Source organism: Anabrus simplex, chromosome 1, assembly GCF_040414725.1.
Source record: "Anabrus simplex isolate iqAnaSimp1 chromosome 1, ASM4041472v1, whole genome shotgun sequence".
In the NCBI taxonomy this organism is placed as follows: domain Eukaryota; kingdom Metazoa; phylum Arthropoda; class Insecta; order Orthoptera; family Tettigoniidae; genus Anabrus; species Anabrus simplex.
This window is the reverse complement of record NC_090265.1, coordinates 1,341,426,204-1,341,453,955: the sequence shown is the minus strand read 5'-3', so window position 1 is coordinate 1,341,453,955 and position 27,752 is coordinate 1,341,426,204. Positions and strand designations below refer to the sequence as shown.

The window sequence follows — 27,752 nt, the reverse complement described above, 5'->3', positions numbered from 1 at the left end:
CTATGCCAACCTTTGTGGAGTACCTGGTGTCAGCAGTCATTTGACCCTCTGCCACAGGTGCAGCAAAGAGACAAACACTTGTAATGGGTTACTTATAAACTCTCACCACCATAGAAGGAAACATAAACTTGCAGAGGTACTTCCTAATGAAGGAATATTTGACTGCTATGAAGAAGTCTTTGCAGGAGATTATGATTTTCTGAGTTTCTTTAAAGAGTATAAATTTAATGAACCGTAAATCAACTGTAGAAATCGGACTTAAACCTATTTGTAGTTACCAACTGTATTAAGTGAAATTTTATGTAAGTTTTCTATTTATTGTTAGATTTTAACTGATCAAGTAAGCTGTGCATCGTCGCATTTCCTGAATGGAACATCCTCACTTTATTTCTGATTAAAATTGGTCCTCTTAGTAGTACAAAATAAAGTGTTGAGTACCTAAAAACAATTCGTATTTTACTGGTTAATATAACTTTTAAGCCATGTACTATTTGAGTATCAGTTTCAAGTAGATTACTTTGTGGAGCAATGCATAATTTTTTATTTTTAAAACTTGATCCTAATCCAAGTGAAAATAGACTGAATGAGATAAAAGTCTGGGTATCTTCCTGTCCCCTGCTGTAAAATTATGTACAGTATCAAATATCTTTCTTTTGCATATGCACTGTAGCTCATTTGTTTGACTTGTTTTTATACACTTTTTATGCATTTCATAGTGCTGCATACTTTCGGTGGTCTGAAGTTTTCTTGTATACATTTGCATTGTATTTCACCTCTTGCTGCTTTTTTGATTTGCACGATATTAATAATTTTTTTATGCACAGTTTGTGACGTTTTCTGTGATTCAGCTAGTCCCAAACTCGAGGCTAGATCAGCTCTGCGTCAGATTATGGTGGAAAATGTTAATAAATGTTTGGTAAAGTGATATATGGCTAAGTGTATTCCTGTATTAGCTCTATTTCAATTCTAAATGTATAGATAGCCATAGTAATTTGGCCTGTATAAATTAGCTGTTCATATTTAAACTTAGGAGTTCAAGATAATTTGAATTTTGCCATCCTAAGGACCAAAACCCATGCTGGACTTTGCATTGAGTGAGAGCTTGTGTTTTCTTGGCCACTAATGCTTCTGTTGCACCTTCTGTAGAACTAGAATTGGGACTAACATAGCAGTGCACTCAATTGTAGTACTTAATGGTTAGTTATGGGAATAATCTCAGAATATATATTTTGATGCAATTTTTATGGACTACAGTACAACCTATATATCATGTGTGCCAGTTCACCAGTTTGTGGCTCCTGTAATATGAAGAGAAATATATCAAATCCTATTCCAGTTATGTTTTTCAGATCCTGTATGTCTCCAGAATGTTAAAATAGTTCTTAGTGCACTCGTTGACGCACCATATTGTTATTTATGTGTGTATTAAATTCAAGTCTCGGGTGCAGGCATGTGTTGAGTAAATTGCTCAATAGAACTAGTGTTTGTGTCCAAATGTGGGAGCAATATTTGAAGAATGGGTTCTTGTGGAGTAGTCAAGGCTTCTGTGTGTCTGATAGCATTAGATTTCTTTCTTCTCTGTAGCATTTCTTCCTGGTTGTGAATCTGTTTTCTGTTCACCCAACACTGGAATGCTGGTGCAGCTGACACACAATTGGGGGTGTCCAAACCTGGTGTGGTGTCATGCAATTCTCCCAGGGAGGGGGATAAACATTGTTGAACACAGAAGTTTGTACGATATAAAAATGAGATCCAGTCAGCCAATCTGGTCTCGTTAGAATTGCTCTTCATGGTCCTGCTGCGGACAAAATGTGTGGGTGAGGGTGCCTTACAGTTGGATCCCATTCCAATTTAGCCAGAGTTTGGCATTTGTGGGATTAAACCTGTTATACAAAAACCAGTATGGATTTTGCATTGTTCTTTTTATGGTTTCCTAATCATTAGTTAACATTATTTTTTAAATTTGAGAATATGTTGCCTCACAACTTTTTTTATATATTATGATTGAGAAATGGCAGAAAATGTTCATAAATACTGGGCAGTTAAAGAACTTACAGCAGGGCTTTTGGGTGGGATTGTATATACTCAGTGCTTTGTTGAAGCTGTTCTACTTAGTGCATTTTTCTCAATACTGATGCTTTTATTAAAAATTTACTTTACTGAATGCAGTTTCAAAATTGGCTGAAATGACTTGACTGTGTGCAGATTTCTTGAACATGTTATTAACATATGGTAGTACCTGTAGTTCTACTTGTGAATTAATCTGCATGTTCATCCTTCATAATAAACGTCTTCATATAGTCAAGTTATTTATGCGGATACTAAATACGTAAGCAAATTTAAAAACAGGTTCAGTAAAGCTATATTAAAAGTACCGTATTGGTCTTAATTTATGATTGTCAGCCTCTTGGAAATTACGTTACTTCCTCGAGGTATGACTTGGCTGACTGACCAGCTGTGTGTTGTTGATTGTAGGTGCTAGATATTGAAGAAGACAGTAGCGAGCGCATGTATCTGGTGCATTACTTGGGCTGGAACACTCGCTACGATGAGTGGATCAAGCGGGGGAGAATTGCTGACAATCTGAGCTGGACTCCCTCTAGAGCTAAGCGCCTGAGGCAGCAACATGCACAGCTCAAGGTAAAGAGAACCACCCCACCCTCTTGCACTCTTTACTAATCACGTAGCAGATGCCTTTTTCTTTTTGTGTGTGTGTGTGTGTGCAAACTTCATGTAGTTCCACAAAGTGTGCTTTCCATGCCTAACTTCTACTTGTTTGCTCCAGATCAGTTTCATAAATTCCCATGCCAAACTGCCTGTGTTGCTTTTGTCTGGCAAATCTGGTGCAGGGTTTCTGTGTGGTGCTAAGCATGGGGCTTTTCTCACTATATTTATAGCTTAGTTTTTGCATTATTTTAAAGAATTTTACAGGCAATGGCTGCAGTGTAAACTGTTTGGCTTGTTGCAGATGTCAAAACCTGTACCTGGTAAACGAGGACGTCCTTCATTATCTGGACGTCCTCAAGAGGGTACCTCTTCACAACAAACACCACGCTCTACCACACCTTCATCTGTTACCTCAACTTCCAGTCGCACAAATCGATCTGCGACAAGTCCTAGAGTCACTCGCAACACTGGTGATGTGACACCGACCGATTTTGAATTCAGAAGGCGCACTAGACGTATGTCAGGTCATACAGGTATGCACGATTCATCTGTTATTTGAAATAATTCTGTATTGAGAAATCTGTAGGTAGTAACAGAAAGACATGACAGAACCCCTTTTTAATGTGGTTTAATAATTTTTCTGTACTGAAAGGCAGCAATGTTTGTCAAATATCGTTCCTTTATATTTTCATTAGCCTTTCCACCATGGTCTAGTTCAGATCCCTTTGCTGTATACCATTCTTAAGCAGGTTCAATCATTGTAATCCAGGTTTTCCTAATCTTCGTTTCCTCAGAATAGCTTATTTTAGTTACCACCACATTGTTGCATACAGTATTCTTTTTGCTTCAGTGCTTCCATTTATACAGTGTACTCTTCAAATTTTTCCATTCACCTTCAACATTCCTTACTTCCATCCTTTTTCCTCTAAGAGCACTTACCTTTCAAATTCCAACTTTTCTTCCTTTTTTCTGATAATTGTACAATTCCTCTACTTTCAACTTTGCTGTCGCTGTTTTGTGATTATTATCAAACATCACTACCGCATCTATCAATTCTAAGATTCCCTTGCTCCATCAGAATAAGTCGGACTGGATTTTAGTTCTTCAGTCTGCTCGTCTTTACCTGGTAATTTTATGACTTGTTGTATTGGGCCACGTGGTCCCTATAAAAAGCGGTATCTTGGAAAAAATCAGTTGGCTAATCTGTTTCCCAGTTCTAGTGATATATCATAGGTTGCAAAGATATCTTTAATACTTCTTTTTTTAAGGGAAAGAAAAGGTTAGTTGTATAATGATTTCATGGAGCCAAAATTATGAAAAATGTACTGGGAGCAATGACCTAGCTGTGAGGCCCCTTTATACAACAGTCATCATCATCATCATCATCATCATCACCATCATCATCATGAAAAATGCACTGGAAAGAACAGACGGAGGGGGGATGGGTGAAAAATAGAAGTTACATTTCAAGGACAACTGTTTGGTTTCAGAAGCAAAATATTGTATCAACAGTAAGATACTTAAAATTCAGTGGTATACATATTACTACACTTGCTTTTATTGCCCTCATGGTACCATTCTCCACAATAAAAACAGTAAAATTACAATATTCTTCCTTGTATCTTCAGTATCTTGTTTGTTTTAAAATTTCTTGTTACCAAGCTCGACAGCTGTAGTTGCTTAAGTGCAGCCAGTATCCAGTATTCAGGAGACAGTGGGTTCTAACCCCACTCTCGCCAGCCCTGAAGACAGTTTTCCGTGGTTTCCCATTTTTGCACCAGGCAAATGCTGAGGCTGTACCTTAATTAAGGCAATGGTCGCTTCCTTCCCACTCCTAGCCCTTTCCTTTCCCATCGTCACCATAAGACCTATGTGTGTCGGTGCGATGTAAAGCAACTTGTAAGAAAAAAAAAAAAAAAAGAGAGAGAGGGAGATAAAATATAGGAGAACATGGAGAGTATGATAATGGCTATTCTTGATTTATAAAAGGCCTACAGCAATTGAGCAATGTATCGTGCAGGAAAAGTATTGGGGAGAAAGAAAAGACAAGAATGGTAGGGACAGTGTATACTGATCGAAATGGAATGTGTTTTACTTGGGCAAAATTGGTTAATGTTCATAAAGAATGGGATGTATGTGCATTATGAAACCAACAAAATGTTATATAACAAAATGAAATGGATCACTTTTGATTTGTTATTTTGTAGATCTTTCAGTATGAAGAAATGCTACCATGATCAGCTGTACATTGTTCAGTCTTATGGGCATGGAATGTATTCCGATGTTTTGTTGTGGCTTGCCTCTTCAAGCATTCATAATTAGGCTAAATGTATTCCATCAATTCATGGCGTCCCGAACATACTCTATTGTAAAACAGTCCAGAAGCTGAGGGTGAATTTGTCATAAGTTGTGAAGCTTGTCTTGTGTTGGCTATAGTATCAGAACTTGCATTATTTTGTTGAAAAATCTGATCTGGAATGCTAGGCATGAGAGTGCAATAATGAAATTTACCCCCTCCATTTTCACATTGGTGTGGGCCTCCAACAACGATCAGGTCAGTTCTGCTATCATAACTGATTTCTCTTAAACCATACCATTAAAGATAAAAGCTTAAGGATGAGTCTTTTCTCCAGTATGCTGATGGACATGCAGCTGATTGTCAATTGCTCAGATAGCACATTTGTTTACTATTCAGATCTTAAGTTGTCCAGCTGTATATCAAACTAGCCACTGCAATTATGAATTTGAATTAACAGAACACACTAAAGATGAATTCCAAGAATGAAACCCCGCTTCAAGCAGCGGAGGATAACTGGCTAAAACCTCTGCAAACTGCCCATTGGTTAGCAATCATCACCCATGTGATTTGGCAGTCTTCGAACAACTTATCTCTGTGGACATGTGCTGCCAGGTCGGGAGTGCTGGAGTCTGTTGTGTCCACTGTGTAAACACTTTCTTTACCAGTGGCGTTCGTTATTAGCACCACAAGATGTTTTTCATATGGTAATAACTTCCCATTAAATTAAATGTTATTTTTCTTCTGTTCGAAGTTCCTGTTTTGCAAAACGTCATTTAGTACAATAACTAAGAATAATATGTTAACTACTGGAACACAGCATGATAATAGTTTTAAATTTTAAAAAAAGTATACATAAAAATTAGATCATTGTGTGTTTAGATAATTAACTTGCGTTATTATAGTACTCTTCTGGATTCGTTGCTGCACATTATTCAATAAAGTATACTGTCGCAAATTGCTGCTTTTTTTTCAAAATCACTAGTAATTTATCTAGTTTCTAACAATCGTCGCCATAAGACCTGTGTCGGTGCGACGTAAAGCCCCTAGCAAAAAAAGTTTCTAACAAAAACATTTTTAAGAAAGCACTACACTGATGCACATTTATTAACCTTACTCCAAGTCTGGCATCAACACAAGCACAACTGAGAGACTCAGAAACAGTGCACATTGCCAGAGACATGAAAGAGTACCTGTTAGTTTACAGTGTGGTGGGATCTGTACCTTTTTTCCTTTCCCAAGCACTAAAGTGGAAGAATTTAGCGATACCCGGGTGTTTTGAACAGTTAACAGATGGTTTGGGTTAGTAGCTCTTGCAGCAGGAACTTTCCCATCGATGCACGTTAAGTTTCACAAAAAAAAAAAAAAAAATGAATCTTTTGCTGTCAGGATACACCAAATTATACTGAAAATGAATCCATAAATTAAATTGCAGTCACGTTCATATAATTATTAATTTTATGCAAATATTAATTTTGTTACAGATAATATTCCTGCATGTGGTAGCTAAAAATATTCAGTTTCCCCACTAGGCAGTTTTCCATTATAATACAGTACAAGTCCGCTATAGCGAGTACGGCGTATAAATAGAACCCCGTTATAACGGCAGTTTTTTTGCTGTCCCTTCAAAATTCCTGTATTAAACTGTGTATTATCCTTCGGTTATAGCGGGAGCCTTATCACTGATGCATCCGTTATTACGAGTGATTAAGCGTGCATGTTTCGGTCCGTTCCTGGTATTTATGCAACCCAGTGGTTATGTTGCATGCAATCTATTACCTTCGATATCGTTTCCTCGCTATTTCTACTAGCGAGTTTTCTCGTCAACATTCGAAGGCGATGTCGGAGTCGATTAGTAATACCCGTCAGCTGCTCTTCCGTAACAAAAATTTGAAATGGAAGAGGGCATATTTTGTAATAAATGCGTAAATAATGTGTCTTATAACTGTTGTTAACTCGTTAAAAATAAAGGCTGGCTAAACGATTGCTTAATTTCAGTGCAAAATACTGCAAATAAGTAAGAATGAGATACACCTCGAGATATGGCAGAGTGCATAATTGATTTCAGAGGTTAGTTTATATTTTCTCTTGTCTGGTTAAATTGCGGAAAGGCTATTATCGTGTAAATTTATAGCGAGACTGTTATAATTTCTCTACTGGCGCTTGAAGCGTGTTTTCATCATATGTATAGGCCTAGTACGGTTAAGTTAGGATAGGTGACATTGTTCGGATAAGAAAACAGAAGCGTTTGCCACAAAATGCGATCGATTATCTTCTGTACGGTATAGTTTTCTCACTATGTGCATTTGCGAGCTCTCTTGTTGACATTTGATGGCAATGTTGGTGTCGATTAGTAATACCCGTCGACTGCTGTTGTCTAAAGAAAATTCAAAATGAAATAGAATAACACATTTTCATAATAAATGCGTAAATAATGTGGCCGATAGCAGTTGTAAACTCATTAAAAATAAAAGCTGAAGTAAATGATCGCTTAATTTTAATGTTACATAGGTGGTTTGAAAAGTTCTCGGAATGTACTAGAATTAAGTATCTTACCTCGGTGGAACTGCTTTTATTTTTCAAATAGTCTCCCTGTAGACTAATCCATTTGGTCCAGCGATGTTCCAATACCTTGATCCCATCTCGAAAATGAGATTCCTCCAGGCCTGCAAAATACCTCTCCAATTCGGTTGTCGGTTCTTATTAAAATTATAAAATCCTTTTAATAACAACCACCTACTCAATACTCCCTTGTAGAAAATCTCCGTCCACCGAGGAAAATTTTCAGCTTGGGGAATAGATGAAATTCTGATGGTGCCAAATCAGGTGAATAAGGTGGATTTGGCAACAATTCGTACCCCAGTTCATGAAGTTTTGCCATGGCAATAACACTTGTGTGCTGCGGAACGTTGACCTGATGAAAGATGACCTTTTTCTTTGCCAAACCAGGCCTTGTTTCGCGTATCTTTTCCTGTAGTTGGTCTAGGAGGTTTGCATAGTATTGCCCCGTGATTATTTGGCCAGTAGGAAGATAATCTATCAGCAGAATGCCTTTTGCATCCCAGAAAACTGATTCCATGACCTTTCCTGGTAGTGAATCAGCATGTTTCCACTGCTTCGACTGCTGTTTTGTCTCTGGGGTATAGTAGTGGACCAAAGTTTCATCTGTAGTCACAAACCGGCGCAAAAAATCTTGTTGGTTGCACTGAAAACGGGCCAGACTTTGTTCGGACATTTCCAATCTGGTGTATTTATTGCCTAATGTCAAGAGCCGCAGCACCCATGTTGCGGATAATTTTTTCATACCCAATTCTTCGGTTAAAATATAATATACCCATTCAGTAGACATCCCTACAGCTTCAGCAATCTCCTGCACTTTCAGTCAACGATCCTCCATGACCATTTTATGCACTTTTTTTGCTAAATTCTGGGGTCGTAACACTTTTTCGCCGTCCACTACGCGAATCATCGTCCAAGCTCCCCCGACCAAATTTAAACTCGCTGGTCCACTTAGCAACAGTTGAAAATGAAGGAGCAGAGTCCCCCAGTATGTTCTGAAAGTCGGCATGAATTTCCTTTGCTTTCATACTTTACTTTACAAAGTACTTAATCACTGCTCGAATCTCAGTTTTTTCCATTGTCACAATTCACTACGCGGGAACAACAACAAAGAGTTGTCACTACCACACTCCTGCAGCTAGAGCACTGACTCGCCACGTGTTCACTCATGAAGGATGTGTGATTATTGCGCGGGAACCTCGTTCTAGCACTGCATCTAGCGGTGATTCCGAGAACTTTTCAAACCGTCCTCGTATCTACTGAAATTAAGTAAGAATGTGATAGGCCTACACCTCAAGATATGGCAGAGTACATCACTGATTTCAGAGGATAGTTCATATTTTCTCGTGTCTAGTTACATTTCGAAAAGGCTAGTCACATATAATTTTTTAGTGAGGAAGTTATCATTTCTCTACATGGGTTTCAAATATGTTTTCATGATACATATACGGTAAGGTTAGGTGACGCCGTTTGAAGAAGAAAACTGAAATGTTTGCCACAGAAGCCTCTGGAGTGATACCGTAACTCTCCAAATCCAAGACGACGTTTTTTCTCTGAGCTCATGCAAAAAATCAAGGGTTGTCTTCGATTTGCGGCATAACAGTAACGAATACCACTAGCAACTACCGCAGTAACCACGCTGCTTCTTTTCACCACCGCACGCTCATGCACACACAAAACTCGTTGACATTAAACGACCGCCTCTCTTATACATCGCTAGCCGCGACAACCGGTTGTACAGTGCCTGTGTGTAACGTCACTGGATCTCGGGAAATAGTGGAGAGAGAATAACATTCTATTAGCCTCTAAAAAAAAAAAAAGTTTCTCGTATCTGCGGAATGGCATCAAAACATGCGAGCCTTCAAATTCTTAGAAAGGTCACGGCTACTCAGTTGCAGAGTTATAACGCGTCTACTGTACCCAGTAAAATTTAGTTTTATAGACAGCAGGAGCATTTTTGTGATGGATAGTAGTATTGTAAAGATACGTGGAACAGGTATTGCCGGCAAATTATCAACAGGTTCTTGTCGATATTATGATGCCAATTTTAATTTAATGGTTATTAAACACTCTGAAATGTATAATAATTGTGCAGCCGCAAGAAAATACGGCATAGGGCTAACTGAAGCCAATATTTGACATTAGCATTACGACAATGATAACTAAAAAAATGCATACTGTACAAAAAATGTATTCAGTGGTCCGCAGCATGGACGCTTTAAATAAGCCGAAGATGAAATTGTGTGCACGAAAAGCTCAAGGGCAAAATGGCCATACCGTAGTGCAATAAACTTGTTCATTGACCTTCAGTGTCCGCGATTAGGCCTATACATCGCCAGCTGCTGAAATTGGCCGAACCCGGCAAGCGAGACGTCCATGTAGCGGTAGCCGGTATATCTGACGCTGAGTAAAACTAACAGTTTTATAGGCAGCAAGAACATTTTCCTGATGGTCGTCGTAATGTAGAGACTCATGGAATAGGTATTGCCGGCTAATTTTCAGCGGGTTCTCTCCGGTAGTATCATCCTAATTTTAAATGAATGGTCATTAAACCCGCGAAAATAAAGAATAATTGTGCAGCCACAAAAAAAAAAAAAGTTACGCCGTAACGAAAGCCAATGTTCGACGTCTAAAAATGCGTACTGTACAACAAAGGCTTTCATATGATTTTACAAAGCCCTTTTTGAGCCCGATTTGAATTTTCAGAAGTTAAAAGTGGGGTTCGTCTTGGATTCGGAGAAATACGGTACTATAATGTTTTCAGAATGAAATTAAACGCACACTTCCATGAAAAATATAGTCCTCTCCGTGTAAGGACGTACCCTAAGGGTGCAACCTTACCCTTTCTCCCCTGTAATATTAAGGTATTGATTTATAGTTACTTTTCTTGCTGTTGGATATTTTGCAGGTCTTTCAGTGTCAGTAACCATACAGTTTAGGGACCCTACTTGCCGATACGACGTCTTACATTTACCGTTAATCTGGCACGTTGGCAACGTTCAATCCCTGTTCTAGCGTGAATTGCATGTTGCCACTGCATTGCTGTTAATCACATTTGCGAGAATATTTAAAGCATATTTTCTTTTTCTGTGGGATTGTAAATCTATTTGGCTAATACCAGGAAGTAGAATTGTGGCATGTTCGGATAATGCATTTAATAACATAGTTTGTGTGAAATGATGAAATTGCTCAAATACGCCAGTCTCATGTGTAGATCTACCGGTACATGAAATAACTCTTGCGGGACGAAATTTTGGTAGTAGAACTTATAACCTTATTTTCAAATCTGCAGTGAACTTGAAAGCTGACCTAATTTCTCACGGAACTTGAAGATATAACCAGCCTGCAGGCTGAAAATATGCCCAATAATCTCTCTCCTTACTGGAATTGTTCGCGCAAAAGAAATGGAAGTCATTGGATGTCTGGAACTTTCGAAAATCACACTGCAAAGACTTACTAAATAAATTGCATCGTTTAACACGCCCCTCTTTTCAAGAATATGGTTATAGTACGCCTACTGTATATCAAAATAAAGACAGATATATGTAACATTAATTTGAGTGAGAAAGTGTGTTTTTTTTCCTTAATTCCTCATTGAGCGTGGAAATCGACTTAATTATGAATATCTTGATTTATTTCATCTTAACTTTTATCATTTACTAGGGTAGGGAAACATTCATTATTGGTGTTTACATTGAGGTTAGTTTGTTATGGTTATGTCTGGTGATTTTAATATGTAACCAGGCAGGTTGGCAGCAGTGATCAGCCATTACAAAAAAGAGAAAAGAAGAGTATCGGGCGGCGATATTTACTTTCTGGGGTATTGCCTTACGTGGCAATTACTATAACAAACAAGTAAGCCGTAGTGTAGATATCATCAGTGGAAACACAAGGTTTGAACAAATTGATTGCCATTTCATACCGATTTTAATGTGTATGGGGGTTTTTCAGACTTTCATACAAAATATTAAATGTTTAACAATTAATTTATTGAAAACCACGTATTCAATACTATTAAGGTCTTTAAGACTATAATACAATCATTATATTAAATATTATAATTATAATAATTATATTAACTCTTTCCCGCGGGTTGCGTAGTAAAACGTACTGGAGTCGCAGATTGTCTCCCGCGGGTTGCCTAGTAAAGCGTGACTTTCAAACCAACTTCCTCTGCCATCTGTCTGCTAAACATATAACTTCTTGGAACCAGTGAATTCCCTACGCTTCCTAGATAAAACTGGCATGCACGGAATCCTAAATTAAAGTGTTCTTTTATATGTTTTCTTTGATAGAACAGACAGCTGACCGAATGTAAACTAATTGCAGGAACATGGCTGCATATAACCAGTTGAGTGCAGAGGATATTTGTTACAAATTAGATTAATATGTTGTCGAATGCAATGGTAATGAGTTTGAAGTTGTAGTTATAACAAAAATGGTGTGGGAAGCAGTTGGGACACAAGATGAATCTGAGGGAAATTGAAATACGGCACAGGAAATGTTCATTTGGGTACAGTCTCCTTTTAAAATATTAGTCCTACTTGTACAAAAGAAGAATTCTGAGTTTTAGTCCATCAGTTAATTCTATTTCGAACTATCGATCTCTATGTAATGACATAATATTCCAACTAATCTCAATTTGTCTTCCAATCCCATTCATTGAACAATTCATTTGTATGTCTGAGAGGAAGTATGATTTGCTGTCTAAATATCTTCATCCGACAGATCCCGAAAATGAAATAAATTGCGGGATCCAGGGTGAATTCCTGCGTTCTCTGCATTGCCAAGAAAATAAAAAGCTACATCAGGTCGAGCAATTCAGGCAGACTTTAAGAACAAATAATTTAACATTATGCACCATATTGGATGCTTCTTGATCTATCATTCCGAACAGACGGGGGGGGGGGGTTCTGCGTGTAATTACGTGATCTCATTGTATCATTTTAGAATAACTATAGAGTATTTTCCATTGTTACAAAATTTGAAAGAGATATCTTAAGTGGTTTTTACAGGATAAATTATTTAGTGAAGGTATTCCACAACTATACCTGACAAGCGAATTATTACTCCAGGTTTCGCCAGAAAGTGAATCAAAGATAGTCCGTGGGGAAGGGTTAAATATAAAATTATAATGATTGTATTATAGTCTTAGACTAATATTATTGAATAGGTGGTTTTCAATAAATTATTAAACATTTAATATGTTGAATTTCAATGAAAATAGCAACTTGTAATTTCATACAAAAATTGGGTATAACGACAGTCCGCTAGAGCGAGTAAATTTTTCGCTGTTTTGAATTCTCACTATGATGGACTTCTACTGTATAGGGAATAGTGTCATTCCGAAAATTATTTTCCATTTTAGACCTAGAACTGTAATAGCTCTAATTATTACTGTTAGTTTAAAAAATATATATAAAAATTTAAACGTACCCAACAACTGTTCAGTTGTACTCCAGCTCCACTCTCCTGTTTTAAAAACTTTTCTCTCACCTTCCTGTTAAAATTAGTCTCCTTCTGGACGTGCATCGGCAATTCTTTTTCGTTAGAAATGAAGGCTAAATTCAACATGTGATCTTCATTTCGAGTGTTCCTTGTGTAGGTCTTTACTCTTTTCAGCGTAGAGAGACATCGCTCCACGGGAGCACTAAAAGCAGAAATTACAGAAATGAAACTTACAAAGTTTATATATTGAGGAAAACCGTCATCACGGTCTGGTTTAGAAATGAAAAAGTTTCCAAGACACTATTCCCTTTTTATCCCTCAGTATTATAAAAAGCTGTCAGTCCTCTTCTCAATCCAGGAAAATCAAAATGTTAGCTATGCGGAATGTGCTTTCATTGGCCCTTTTTTTTTTTTAAGAGCTCTAGAAATTTAAGTTTTCCCACATGCTAAAATCTATCTGAAAGTTGGTGTACAATGTTGTCTATTATTTCATTGTATATGCACCAATAGCTTGCTTTTGCATCCAGATTATTTTTTCTTTTTTTAATGTATTAAAATTATCACCCTCTAGCTGTTCCCCTAAGGTGTCAAAATTTAGTCTCTTCCTATTGATAATCAGGATTATCCAAAATGGTTTGAAGCAAACCTCTGAACTAGAGGTCTGCATTATCTCTGATTTTTACCGACGAGTACCGCTCGCCTCTCTGACTCTCGGGATTATGCGGCCGAGCGCCCTGTGCAGCCGGTTGCGGGCTATCAATCATCAGCGACTGGCCGAGCGCGCCAAACACTCGGTCGGTCGCCAGTAACCGGCGGGCTCAGTGCTAGCCAGCCAGCGAGCTGAGCTTCGCCGGACTCGAGATCGTAGGCCACTACTTTACATTAATCCTCACCTATTTATTTTACAAATGTCTTTCGTACTATCAGTTCTATAACCTAAATATTACAATTGTGTATGTTACATTTGAAGTGTGTTAATATGTTGCAGTCTATTGGATTTTCTTCTTTGAGGTGATAATGTATCTAATAATTGTAACGTTATGAACTGTAATGTCTTCATATAGTATTTTGTTCCGTTCGCTAGATAATCGGGGACACAGTAATAGTGGGCTATGTGTAGCCTATCTCCAGACTCGGCCACATATACACTGTACTAATATCAAATGCAGGATCAAGAAGAAATGCAGGATTGTTTTTAAACAAATACTCATCAATTTTCTCTTAACAAGCGTTAATTTATAAATAAATTATGACCTGTAAATAAAGTTATATGTGAATCATAACTATACAATTCGTTTTTCGTCATTGGTGCTGCCTGATGCACAGGATTCATTTGTGTTCCTGGAGCTGCTACTACTACAGCTGGCGGTTTGCACTTCTTCCTGTGAAGTAAATGAAAGTAGAATCATACATTCATAGCGTTTGAAGAATGTTTCCTTTCTTGTGATTACGTGGTATGTTCAGAATACTTACGAAATTGTGATGGATCAATAAGAGATCATCCACCTTGTCTGATTCCAAGCACGATCATTTGCTGGACAGCAGGTGACTGGCCTGGCTAAAATTTCTCTCACTGGCAGCACTAGTGGCAGGAATGCAGAGAACTTTCCTGACTACTACCGACAGCCTTGGAAATAACTCCGCATGCGTTTTCCACCACTTAAAAATGTGACATTCGGCACAGCTACAGTCGGATTTGGATAGCGAAAGGTACCTGTTGAGATCATTAGTAGTATTTTTGTGTCCATCTTCGTCGTCCTCATCCGAACTCCAGTCCACCTTGGACTTTTTCATGGGAAGAACTTGGTCACTGTTTGCTTGAATGGGCTCTAAAAATGAACAAAATATCCGTAATGCATTCATGTCACCTTTAAATATGTATAAAAGTTAGGATACTGGTTACTAAAAGCTATATTTCCAGTGAATTCCTTTTTATATCGCTAAAATTACATAAAAACGCATTGTGGAATATTTAGGTTGCGAAACCCTTCCCAAATATTATAAATTTTAGACGGCATAATTGCTGATCTAACGAAAGTTGGAAGATTAGACAAACAAACATTCGTTTTGTTGTCATTAATGATTTCCCGGGCCCGTGCTTAAAGACATGATACTGTACAGGCTTTTGGGCTTATGCCTTATTTTCTTGACACGGCATAAGCCCAAAAGCCTATACAGAAACATTCATTTACTATCTTTTTTCAGCGATTCGACCTTACCATTTACAGGCACATTTACGAGCACAATCGTCGAACTTCAGCATACGCGACGTGCTTTTCTTCTGCTGTGACTTTCTTCAAATGACGTCGTGATGGCCATAGAACCGTGGCTTTGTAACGGATAGCCTCCAATTTGCACTTCTCTCTGTTGAAATATGCTGCTCTCGTTCTTATTTTCGTCATGCACTGAAAATGATAGACAATAAATACATAATTAAATTCCGCTAATTCAGCAGGTTTATAAACGATCGTAACTTATGAAAATATTTCTTACTTCGTTGTCACTCTCTTCTGGTTCACAATGATGAAACAGACGCGTGTACCAAGGCAGCACACGTTCCAGCCTTGTTACACTTTCCAAATCCAAACTCGCTTCTTTAAAGGGGGTTAGAAAAGCAATAACTTCTAGTATGAACTCTTCATGGAAAGTTTCTAAGAGGTTTGATTGCCCGCGGGATTCTAATAGATCTCGAAGATCGTCAATTAAACTTATGATGGAATTGAGCATTAACAGTATACAGTTCCACCGCATTACAGCTCCTTGCTTCATAGAGTGCTGCAGACGCCCCGAGTGACCCAATCTCTTCAAGTAGCCTACTATAGCTCTTGCTGATAGCAGACACGACAGAATTTCAGGAGCTATATCTTCTAAAAACGTCTCTTAACATGTGTGACGAAGCGCAGTCATCAGGCAGTGATCAAAGCAAGGCAAACGGTCGTAAGATTCAAGTGTCTTCTTCATATTAGCTCCTTGGTCGGTGACAAGGTAACATTTTGTAAGATCATTCTTGTTAATTGCTAACTCGAGCAACCGCTCTTCGATTTCGTGCCGAATGTTCTCTCCTGTCTTAGGTATGTCCGCAAACTCAGTTGTTAGCAAAACAAGCGTTTCTAGCTGCCACTCATCGTTAACATAATGCGATGTCAGAGTCAAAAAAGTTCTCTTCTCGTAGTTATCAGACCACATATCAGCGTCTAAAGCGCACATTTTGTTCTTTGTGGCACATATTAGCTTCGGCACCATTGTCGCCCGTATTTTTTCGGCCTTTTTTTAATATACAGTGGTAGGGTGCGGAAGAACATCTTCTATTATTGACTTTGCCATAAGTGGCGCCAACATTGATGAGCTCCTGCGAATAATTCTTGAAGCCAATCTTACTACAAGTATTTAACGGTAGCAAATCTATTCCACTCATATCGACCAACTTATCAACACCAACTTTCTCTATGCTGCTTGGTACTGCACGTGTTCGGTGGAATTCTGATCCTCAGTTATTTTTGCAGCGCCAAATCATAGCCTACCTATTTTGCTTGGCTGGTAAGAAAGTACAGTATCACATGTAGCACACTGCACGAACCCAGAAGAAGCCTGCGTGACAGGATCCGCTACAAGTGCAAACGATTTCCAAGCTTCACTCTTCGCCACCTTTTCCGACATATCTTTCTTCTTCAGGACTAACGAGCCGCTCCTAATTCTCTCCAGAATACTTCTCTTCGTTTCTTGAATGCAGCGTTTACGACTTATAATTGGTTGATCCATAACGCTGTCTACACTGCTCAAAGCCCAGTCACTAACTGGTTTTACACACAATGTCTAATGCATTCCGCACTGTAGAGCGCGCGGCGGTTTTACTTTCACCGACCGGGATTATGATTACGCTCGAGCGCCCGGCAGTGCTCGACCGTTCCACTGATCACCGAGAGGTGAAGGACGACCGGCCATATGGTGTAGTAGACGGCCACAGCCTTATCGCAGCGTGGGCTTTTCCCAGCCGTCGAGCAGTGGCTTGAAGTGGGCAATGCTCGAGCGGTTGTTTTCTTCCAAATGCAGAGCTCTACTCTGAACTCGCTCGTAAACTGTTTGTACTCTCGAAGAATTGCGGTTCCGTCTAGTGGGAGAAACTTTCGGCATTCTTTTGTTAACTTCCTTATCCAAGGCATGGGATCTTTCCGTTGATTTTGAGAAAAAGGCTGTTAGCCCATTTCTAGTCTTGAAAAATATTTTTCTTCTGTACTATGTGTTCATTGCTTGTGAAAGAATGAGCTTAGTCTAAGAGTTCAACATGAGTATTTTTCTCGTACTCTAGTTTACGCTCCACTTATTTCTTCTGACATTACAGAAGCACCGTCATATGTTTGCGCTACAATTTTGTTTGGACCAGTGACATTCTGCGAGACATTTAAAAACATGCCCTGACAATGCTGCAGCTGTTTGATTTCCTCTAAAGTCAGCAAATCCTAAGAATTGCTCTTCAATCTTCCCATTTCTGTTGCATATCTCAGCATTGAAGAAAGCTATTTATTTGCATTGTCTGTTGTTTTATCAAGAAGTAGTCATAGGAAAAAGTATACGTGCACCTTAAACATTAAGCAATGTTGTCGTAGTTGACGCATTGCCCATAGGCTGCTAGAAATTACACTACTATTCTATATTTCAGTATTTCGCGAAATATGAATATGACTACGTACCAGAAATAACAATAGTACTTTAGAAATATTTGTTTTAACAAACGTGTCATCCAATAAATTTGAAATATAGATGCATAAAAAGTATTCGTACAGGTGGTTTATCTCATATCAAAGTCATTGATAACATCCCTTGCAATGCAGGTAAACAGTAAAGGTCACATCTTGTATCAAGTCAGTTGTGCTTCAGTCGTTCTAAACAATAAGTGATACAGTGAATCAATAAGATGGGTGGTAAAATGAAGGAAACAACAGAAGAAGAGAGAAGAATTGTAATCTGGGCTCATAATTCCTGTAAATCGCTCTCGGAAATACCAAAACTTGTGAAGTGACAAAGATCTACAATTCATGGAATTATTGACTGGTATGGTGAGAGAAAATCTATCAAAAATGCACGTAGATGTGAACGTCCATGCGATCTAGGCGATCAAACTACAACACTAATCCTCAGGAAAGTTAAGAATAATCGTAGAATCAGTGCTGCAAAACTGAGGTCTGAACTAGGAAATGATATAAAACTTAATATCTGTACCTCCACAGTTCAAAAGTCTTTAACACGTTGGCGACTATGAGACCTGCTGGCAGGTCATGCCAACCTTTACTTCTGGACGGTGAGACCCGCCGGCATTCTCTTGACACAATGTATGTACTGGAGTTGTAGCACGCGCCGTTCATGAGTTATTGTTTCGTCCTTTCTGGTTCGTTTCTACATAAGGCAAACTAACTTCGTATACAGTGGGACATGCAGGGAGTACATAGGAGCTAGGATAATTAAGAAATGGTTCAATATGCTTGTTCCGTTACTTAAATCATTTTCTATAAAGAAAATATCTACAAATATAAGAATAGAGACATTCAGGTTAACTCTGTTCAGAAAATCATAACTATCGGTTGTATTGGAGTTGAATATTTAACAACATCGTTATTATTAATAATAATAAAAATATAAAGAAAATTATATCGTACACATGGTTTATTAAAACAGTTAATATTTTGTTAAACTAATACATTGATGGTAAAAAAAAAAAGGGGGGAATGAGTGTAACAATGTGAGATACCACTTCATTGTTGCTTATGGAAACAAAGCAGGCACGACAATGACTTCTTGGGACAGTCCTTACAGTACGTGGACACTTTCTTGCCGTGCTTCTGAGCGTAAGTTCTGTCCTGGATATTCACTAGTTCTGCATAACAACTGACGCAACATTTACGTACTTTTCTATTTCGGCCATCGTTTTCTTCTGTTTCCTTCAAAATATGATGGCGTTTGGGAGAAGTGGAGAGAGTAGCTGCTGTTCTTATACTGTTCCCCAAAATTCCAATGACCAACTTCTCTCTAAATTTTCCAATTTGCAATTTCTTCCCCATTACTTCATTATGTAAAATGAGCGCATTCACAATAGCTGTTCCAAGTAGAAGTTCCAGCGCAACTTTAAGATATCACCTAATTGTTCTGCATAAAGACCGCCAATTTCATTGAGGTTGCCGGCAGGTCACAGAATGCGTGCGTACCCCGTGCGTTACTTGTGGACGATGAGACCTGCCGGGTGGTCTCAGCATACAGTGTACACAGTGCACCCTATGTCTATAGGCCGTACTTAAGATATGTAATAGTATGTAATATATCCATTAGAGTTCACGTATCTCTGATTTTTCACTTCGTTCCTAATGAATAAACTCGGAAAACAATACGCCGTCGTCAACGTGTTTAATACTAATGGGTATCATTGTAGAAATGCCAAGCGAAAATCTTGAATTACCCCAGCAAATAGGAAGAAAAGACTACAATATGCTACAGACTATAAACATGGTTCTCTAGAATTCTGAGATCGAGTTACACTTACGGATGAAAGTACATTGACTGTTTTTCAAGAATATGGCAAAAATGTGTGGAGGAAAACAAACACAGAACTCGAAGAAAAAAATCTGCTTCCTTCAGTGAAGCATGGTGGAGGTTGTTTAATGGTTTGAGGGTGCATGACCTCAACTGAAGTAGGTTCCTTAGAATTCATAGATGGAAAAATGGACTGTAAATACTATATTGAAGTTTTGAAGAAACATCTAGCATCTAGTGCCTAAAAAATGGGATTTTGGATAATTGTGTATTGATGCAGGATAATGATTCAAAGCATACAGCCCTTGATACACGATTGTGGATTTCATACAACACACCCAAATATATGGTAACACCCTCCAATCCCCGCATCTGAATCCGATTGAACATGTGTGGGCTTATCTTAAAAAGAGACTGAGCACAAGAAATATTTCATCAAAGCCAGTTTTGAAAATGACACTTTTGGAAGAATTGGGTAAAATTGAGCCCACCTTCACCTCCAAACTAGTTCATTCAATGCCCAGGTGGCTTGAGGCCATTGTAAAATCAAAAGGATTTCCAACAAAGTGCTAAATGTGCACTAAAATCAGTGGGGAATGAAAGTAAAACCGGACAGTACGAACACTTTTTATGACTATGAAATCATGGTATTTTCATTTATTTATGTATTAATAACAGAGACGTCTATCAATTTCATGTTTTATGATGTACATATCTTCACGTAGTGTACATAAAGCTAAACTATTGACGTTATACAACGTACATGACAATAAGTGCACTAAGTAAAGTACCGGTATTTCTGTTTCAGTATTAAGTGTACGGATACTTTTTACTATGACTGTATATTAACAAAAGGTGCATTAGAAATTTTACGCCTTAATGAATCAAATATTACTCCTGCAACAGAATTAATTAGGTCATTCTGAATTCTGTACGTTACAGTGTAATTGGTGCGTTTTGCAAATGGTTTGCAAGTCTCGCCTTATATTCAGAACAGCTAAACATAATTTCCTTTGTTCATTGAACTGCTGCTCTCATCATGCCCTCCGAATGCTAATTCCTGCTTTGCTAAAAGACATGTGACCGAGCTCGATAGCTGCAGTCGCTTAAGTGTGGCCGGTATCAAGTATTCGGGAGATAGTGGGTTCGAACCCCACTGTCGGCAGCCCTGAAGATGGTTCTCCATGGTTTCCCATTTTCACTCCGGGCAAATGCTGGGGCTGTACCTTAATTAAGGCCACGGCTGATTCCTTTCCACTCTTAGCCCTTTCTCGTCCCATCGTTGCAATAAGACCTATCTGTGTCGGTGCGACATAAAGCAACTTGCAAACAAAAGACCTGTGGCATTAACCAGACTCCCCAGTATTTATAATTAAATAACTATGATTGAACTAGAGCCTCTTGTATTTTATGAGACTAAACAAAGCTGAGCTTCGAAGTATCCACAAAAACGCTCACAAAATGCTGTCAGTTGGTACACTTATTTATTTAGTACTATTTATCTACGCATTAAAAACGCATATAACCTAATAAACTACTAATCATGTCAGCGTTTTCTGGGCTTGTAGGCCGTGGTCCAGGAGCGAGTGAATGTCCCGACGTTTCACCGAAGACTGCGTTCGGCATTGTGGAATTCCACTGAGAGCTTCGCTGCTATCAAAGTCAGTCGGAACTCTTGACAACGCCGAACGCAGTCTTCGGTGAAACGTCGGGACATTCACTCACTCTTGGACCACGGCCTACAAGCCCGGAAAACGCTGACATGATTTGTAACGCCAGCCGTGAAAGACTCAATTGCTACATAATAAACTACTGTCACACAAAACACCATATCAACAAACCACCATTTTAACAACTGCCTATCACGGAGCACATGGAGGTTACAATCTTGAAACAGATGACTGCTGACACGCATGTCATCTACAACACGAGATCGCCAGTACAACTCCTGTTAAACCATAACTCCAACTAAACAGTAACTCGTCTCTACAATAAAGACCACCTCCTTATATATGTGCCTGGCCAGACTTCTAGAAAGATAACAGACCTCATATTCTAAGAGTGCTTAAAGGCCAGATATAATGTAAAGAATATTCTCCATCTACCTGGTACCATTCTGCATGTTACAGTGCCTTTCACAATACTGTAGTGGATTACAAATCATATATACAGGTGATGATAAATTATATACTATAATTACAGGTTCTTCCATTCACTAAAGAGAGAGTGAGTGAGAGAGAGAGAGAGTGTGTGTACAGCACATGTTTCATGACATAATCTCACAAATAATCCGATTGTATCGTCTGTACATATGACGTAAATAATACTAAATAGATGTAAACACTTCATAGCCATACATTACAAGTAATAATAATAATCATAAAATAATAATAATAATTCCACCTTGATATTTGTATTATTTACCCAAGGGTGAGAGAATATGGTTTTCAAGTTACATCAGTTTATCACACTAGCGTCAGCTTTCCACCAAATCACATTGGACTTCATCAGGGCATGTGAAGATTTGCTTCAGACATAGAGCATAGAAATTCTTCAAGGAATGTGGAAGTCAGTATCTTATTATCCACAGCCCCTTGGTAACTGAACTCAAGGATCGTCTCGCTGTGCTGTGGTAGTTGTCTGTTCTTTTTCACATTTTCGTTATGCAAGAATATTATCATGGCGATGTTCATCTAGCTGAGTATCGATTCTTGAAAGACAATGTCTTTAAAGCCATGATAGCATGAAGATGACTTTGAATTTTTTTATGATGTCCACTAGCTTTATGAAAATTATTTATATCACTGAAACCTGAGCCATTAGGAACACCCTTTTCAGTAACAAATGGTACACACAGCCAGCAATACAATTTACCACTTGACAAAAATCCTATTAGCCATTTCAGAGAATTGTAATAACTAGTTTGAAGATTTCTAATGTATGTTTTTGTTTTAGCTTTGAGTTCTGTAAGCTAATGGGTAGGTTTACCAGAGGTGCCAACTATTACGGATTGTCCGTAATTATTACGAATTTCACCTCACAATTACGAAATTATGGTCAAACGGAAAATTATTACGGAAAAGCTGACATTATCACGAAAAAATAATTTTCTACGGGAAAAGAAGACGAGTAAGAAAAATGTTCAGTCCTTTCGAGCCTTTCTCCTAAATCGTCCTTGTTTCAATGCTCGTGAGTTTGTAACGATACTTACACGATCGTGACCTCCTTTTGCTACCCATAAGTGTTGTAAAATTCATTGTGAATGAAGGAGCTCAGGCGCTGCTCTTCTCCTGTATAAATCCTTCAGTAATGTTGTATTTGCTGTGTTAAGTATACCTGACAGTTGACAGAAAAATTGAGAAAGAAGTGAGGCATATATTAAGCACATCTGCACTGGAATCCCTTGTGGTTCAGAAGCCGAAAATGTCATCACAGTGGGAAGGATGCTTCAAGAAAAACTACACTGAAAAGCAGCTGCTGCATGAGAAACAAGCTATAAGGAATGAGCAGCATTTAAAGCAACATTTAATGTAATAATCCTTGCGATGTAGCCTGTGGACTTCTACCTGTTTCATCACAGAACTCGCAGGTTGTGTTCAAATTTTATTGTGTAATATACTTTCGAATAGCTTGCTAGAGGGAAGGGCAAAGGGGGTGTCATTATCGTGAAGAAGGTAGCATACTTTGGACTTGACTCTAAATTTTTCTGATAATCTACTTCAAAGGTTGGCATCTCTGGGTTTACCATTTGAAATACAGTGGAACCTTGATTCTCCGTTTTTGGAGGGACCCCGGGGGGGGAAAAAACGTACAAAATGGGAAAACGGAAAATCCGGGAACGAATGAACCATCAACAATTTGACTGAACGTCACAAAAATGAAATAGCCTATGGTCTATAAGTACGGGCTATGAAAGTATCAATGGCAGCCTATGTATACTTATAATCTTACAAACACCCCTAAACCAAACTAAACTACAGCCCCAATGGGCCTTCCGCCTACCAAGCGACCGCTGCTTGGTCCGAAGGCCTGCAGATTACAAGGTGACGCATGGTCAGTGTGATGAATCCTCTCGGCCGTTATTCCTGGTTCTCTAGACCGGAGTCGCCACCTCACCATTAAATAGCTGCTCAATTGAAGGTTATCTTAGAATGAGTGAACCTGGATGCCTGACCTGGATGGGAATCGAACCCGGGACCTCCGGGTGAGAAGCAGGCAAGTTAAAGCGCGGCGCCAGCTTCAAACATTAATTACTGGTATGCAACTAAAAATTTAGAAACTTTATATTCAGTTGACTGGGGAAACTTCGTCAGTTCAGCAACTTTCATCAGCCAAACTCTTTGAAAAATCTAATACCCGTAATGCCAAGCCAAACAATAATCGACCACAAGTAGTTTTTAATTCTCTAATCTAATAAAACAAAGCACATTAAATGTAAAAGTGCCCAACATTATGGCAGAATCCTTTTTTTAATCTTTTATTGTAATTTTGTCACCGTCATACTGTTCATAGTCGGTTTATGGAAATCTTGTACCACGTGAATTAGGCCTACATAGACTTTTAAAGGTTATGTTGAACTCGAGAATATGGTTTTGAACGTATCGATTCTGAAGTTCTCGAATGCATTATATTCAATTGAGTAGTGGAAATGGAAAACGACCTAAGTGCCAGAAGGTACCTGGTGGAGAAATATGAACAAAACGATTGCTGTCAAGAATATGGCACTTACATTGTTCTCCAATTCCCTCTGCTGACGCATGTAACATTTTCCATGTCGTTATGCAACACAATAATGAATGACCTATAATTCTGTTTTGGAACGTACAGTACCGAGTGCATTTAGGAACATTTTATTGAAGTAATAATAATAATAACTTAAATGTTTCCACCTTTTCAATACAATATATTCACAAAATTACAAAATTATACGGTACTAGTTTCGACCCATCTAGGGGTCATCATCAGCCGTATTGGAGCAAAGATCATTTGTGGCGAAATCCTAAGACAATATTATTTTAAAGAATAACAAGTGAAATGAGATGTTATGGTAATAGTTAATAATACAAGGAATATACATAATAAGAGGTTTTTAACAAAGAATAAAGTATAAATGGGGTGTTGTAAAAATTATAATCATGGAAATCAGTAAGTTCTTGTATTGAAATGAAATATGGCTTAGGAAGAGGGCTTAAGGTGGGGCTGAAGGGTGCGGGAGAAAGTGTAATTGTCTTGGAAAAGTACCTTTGATTAAATTTAGGATTGAGTTTAGGTTGGCTGCATTATTGTTTCTGAGGAAAGTGATAAATAGATCGAAGAGTATGTTGGGTTTCTCTGAGATTTCATTGAGATTGTGACTGGCATTAAAGTATTGGTCTAGGTGTATGTAGTAATTTTCCATTATGTTCAGTAAAGGGCCCTTGTTTGCTAATACGAGGATGTCCATGATTATAATTTTTACAACACCCCATTTATACTTTATTCTTTGTTAAAAACCTCTTATTATGTATATTCCTTGTATTATTAACTATTACCATAACATCTCATTTCACTTGTTATTCTTTAAAATAATATTGTCTTAGGATTTCGCCACAAATGATCTTTGCTTCAATACGGCTGATGATGACCCCTAGATGGGTCGAAACTAGTACCGTATAATTTTGTAATTTTGTGAATATATTGTATTGAAAAGGTGGAAACATTTAAGTTATTATTATTATTACTTATATATTGTTCAATACGGACCAAAAACATGAAATTCATAACATTTTTTTGAGTTGTATATATATGTATTCATCACATTTTATCTCTCATACCTTGTGGTGTAAGCCTACATACTACCAGGCGAGTTGGCCGTACGGTTAGAGGCACACGGCTGTGAGCTTACATTGCAAAAAATCGGCTTCATTTTCCGCAAATCCTATCTACAAAGACTTAATAACAATAAAAATCTTCCACCTTTTTGATACATATACAGTGGAACCTTGGATTGCGAGCATAATTCGTTCCGGCAACATGCTCGTAATCCAAATCGCTCGTATATCATAGCAAATTTTCCCATAAGAAACTATTGAAACTCGGATGATTCGTCCACAACACAAGCCCACAAAAGCATTTATTCGCATAACATTTCTAAAACAAAATATAACGTAAAACAATTAAACTGCACTTCACCTTACAATAGAATCATTGTTGATGTGAGGGAATCTCGGTTGAAGTGAGAGATTCCATTGACTTTTCCTCCTCCTCATCCTCGGACGAGATCTCCATAACCTCCTCCTGTTGTAGACGTAGACTTGCTATAAAATCTCGCGATATCAGCCACTCGCATACCTCGTTCGTGTTTTTCGATCATTTCCTTCTTAAATTCCATTGTAATCATCTCCTTCGTCCGACCAAATTCCTTTTTAGCCTTCTTTTCGTTCACAGGGCCCATCATTGCGGAACAGTTATATCACTAATGACAGAAACGAAACGTGCACTCGTACGGTGTTGACTATGCGAGCGAGGCACGCCAACTGAAGTCCAGCGCGGGAAATGACTACACACCCTTTCCCAGGAAAGGGAGTGGCAGGGGGAGGGGAGAACAAAGGCACAGGGGAGGTGGAAACGTACGTACACGTGACGCTCGTATTGTGAAACCTCACTCACTTATAAAGTTACAATTCATTTAAAATGTTTGCTCATCTTGCAAAGCACTCATAGACCAAGTTACTCGCAATCCGAGGTTCCACTGTATTTGCATTTTAGCAAATTAATTAATTACACACAGTAAATGTTTAGGTGGTTCATGTTTGTGGGTTACTGTAGTCACGTCCTAGTTCGTGAACCATGGGCAACGGCTGAGTGGCCTAGTAAGTGGTCCTGAGAGTCGAGATACCAGCTGCTATGGAATGGGAGTGGGCATCTCGGACATATTCTGAGTCGTGGCCCTCCTTGTGCTCAGGCGGCTAGGACTATACAATTCACCGGTGGTCCATAACCCGTTAGAGGAGAGATCCTCACTTGGACTATGTGCAAGTAGGGCAGCATCCTGCTTCATGAATTTACCGAGCTCAGAACACTTTAAGAAAGCCTCGGACCTATGGGAGTAACGGAGTCCCACTCCCATTTGACAGGCGAGGGACTCCTTGGAAACAACTTGGCGAACGAAATGGAATTCGATGGGGAGCTATCAATATTAATGGGGCTTATGGAAGAAAGAAAGTAGAACTAGCTGAGTCAGCAAAGAGGATGCATCTGGATGTGCTAGGAGTAAGTGATATTCGGGTAAGGGGAGATAATGAGGAAGAGATAGGAGATTATAGGGTGTACTTGACGGGCGTTAGAAAGGGAAGGGCAGAGTCTGGGGTAGGGCTCTTTATCAGGAATACCATTGCACGCAACATAGTTTCTGTTAGGCACGTAAATGAGCGAATGATGTGGGTAGATTTGTCAGTGGGAGGAATTAAGACAAGAATTGTGTCCGTGTATTCACCATGTGAGGGTACAGATGAGGATGAAGTTGACAAGTTTTATGAAGCATTGAGTGACATCGTGGTCAGGGTCAATAGCAAGGATAGAATAGTGCTAATGGGCGATTTCAATGCGAGAGTTGGGAATAGAACTGAAGGATACGAGAGGGTGATTGGTAAATGTGGGGAAGATATGGAAGCTAATGGGAATGGAAAGCGTTTGCTGGACTTCTGTGCTAGTATGGGTTTAGCTGTTACGAATACATTCTTCAAGCATAAGGCTATTCACCGCTACACATGGGAGACTAGGGGTACCAGATCCATAATAGACCATATCTTAACAGACTTTGAATTCAGGATATCTGTTGGGAATGTAAGAGTTTTCAGGGAATTTTTCGATGATACAGACCACTATCTGATCTGTAGTGAACTAAGTATCTCTAGGCCTAGGGTAGAGAAAGTGAAATCTGTCTGCAAACGAATAAGGGTAGAAAATCTCCAGGACGAGAACATTAGACAGAAGTACATTGATATGATTAGTGAGAAGTTTCGAACAGTAGACAGTAAGCAGGTTCAGGATATAGAAAGTGAATGGGTGGCATACAGGGATGCTGTAGTAGAAACAGCAAGGGAATGCCTAGGAACAACTGTGTGTAAAGACGGGAAAATGCGAACATCTTGGTGGAATGATGAAGTGAGAGCAGCCTGTAAACGTAAAAGGAAGGCTTATCAGAAATGGCTCCAAACAAGGGCCGAGGCAGACAGGGATTTGTACGTAGATGAAAGAAACAGAGCGAAACAAATAGTTGTTG

The 27,752-nt window shown here is 38.6% G+C and overlaps 1 protein-coding gene across 3 annotated transcripts in view; it reads left to right on the top strand.

Moving 5' to 3' along the window:
- htk (hat-trick) overlaps positions 1 to 27,752 on the top strand; it is a 564,009-nt gene that overhangs the window by 339,465 nt on the left and 196,792 nt on the right. For all 3 annotated transcript variants that reach the window (XM_067137785.2, XM_067137784.2, XM_067137786.2), the window contains exon 16: positions 2,969 to 3,200. In XM_067137785.2, the coding sequence (XP_066993886.2) occupies positions 2,969 to 3,200 (232 nt within the window). The remainder of the gene's footprint in view (positions 1 to 2,968; positions 3,201 to 27,752) is intronic.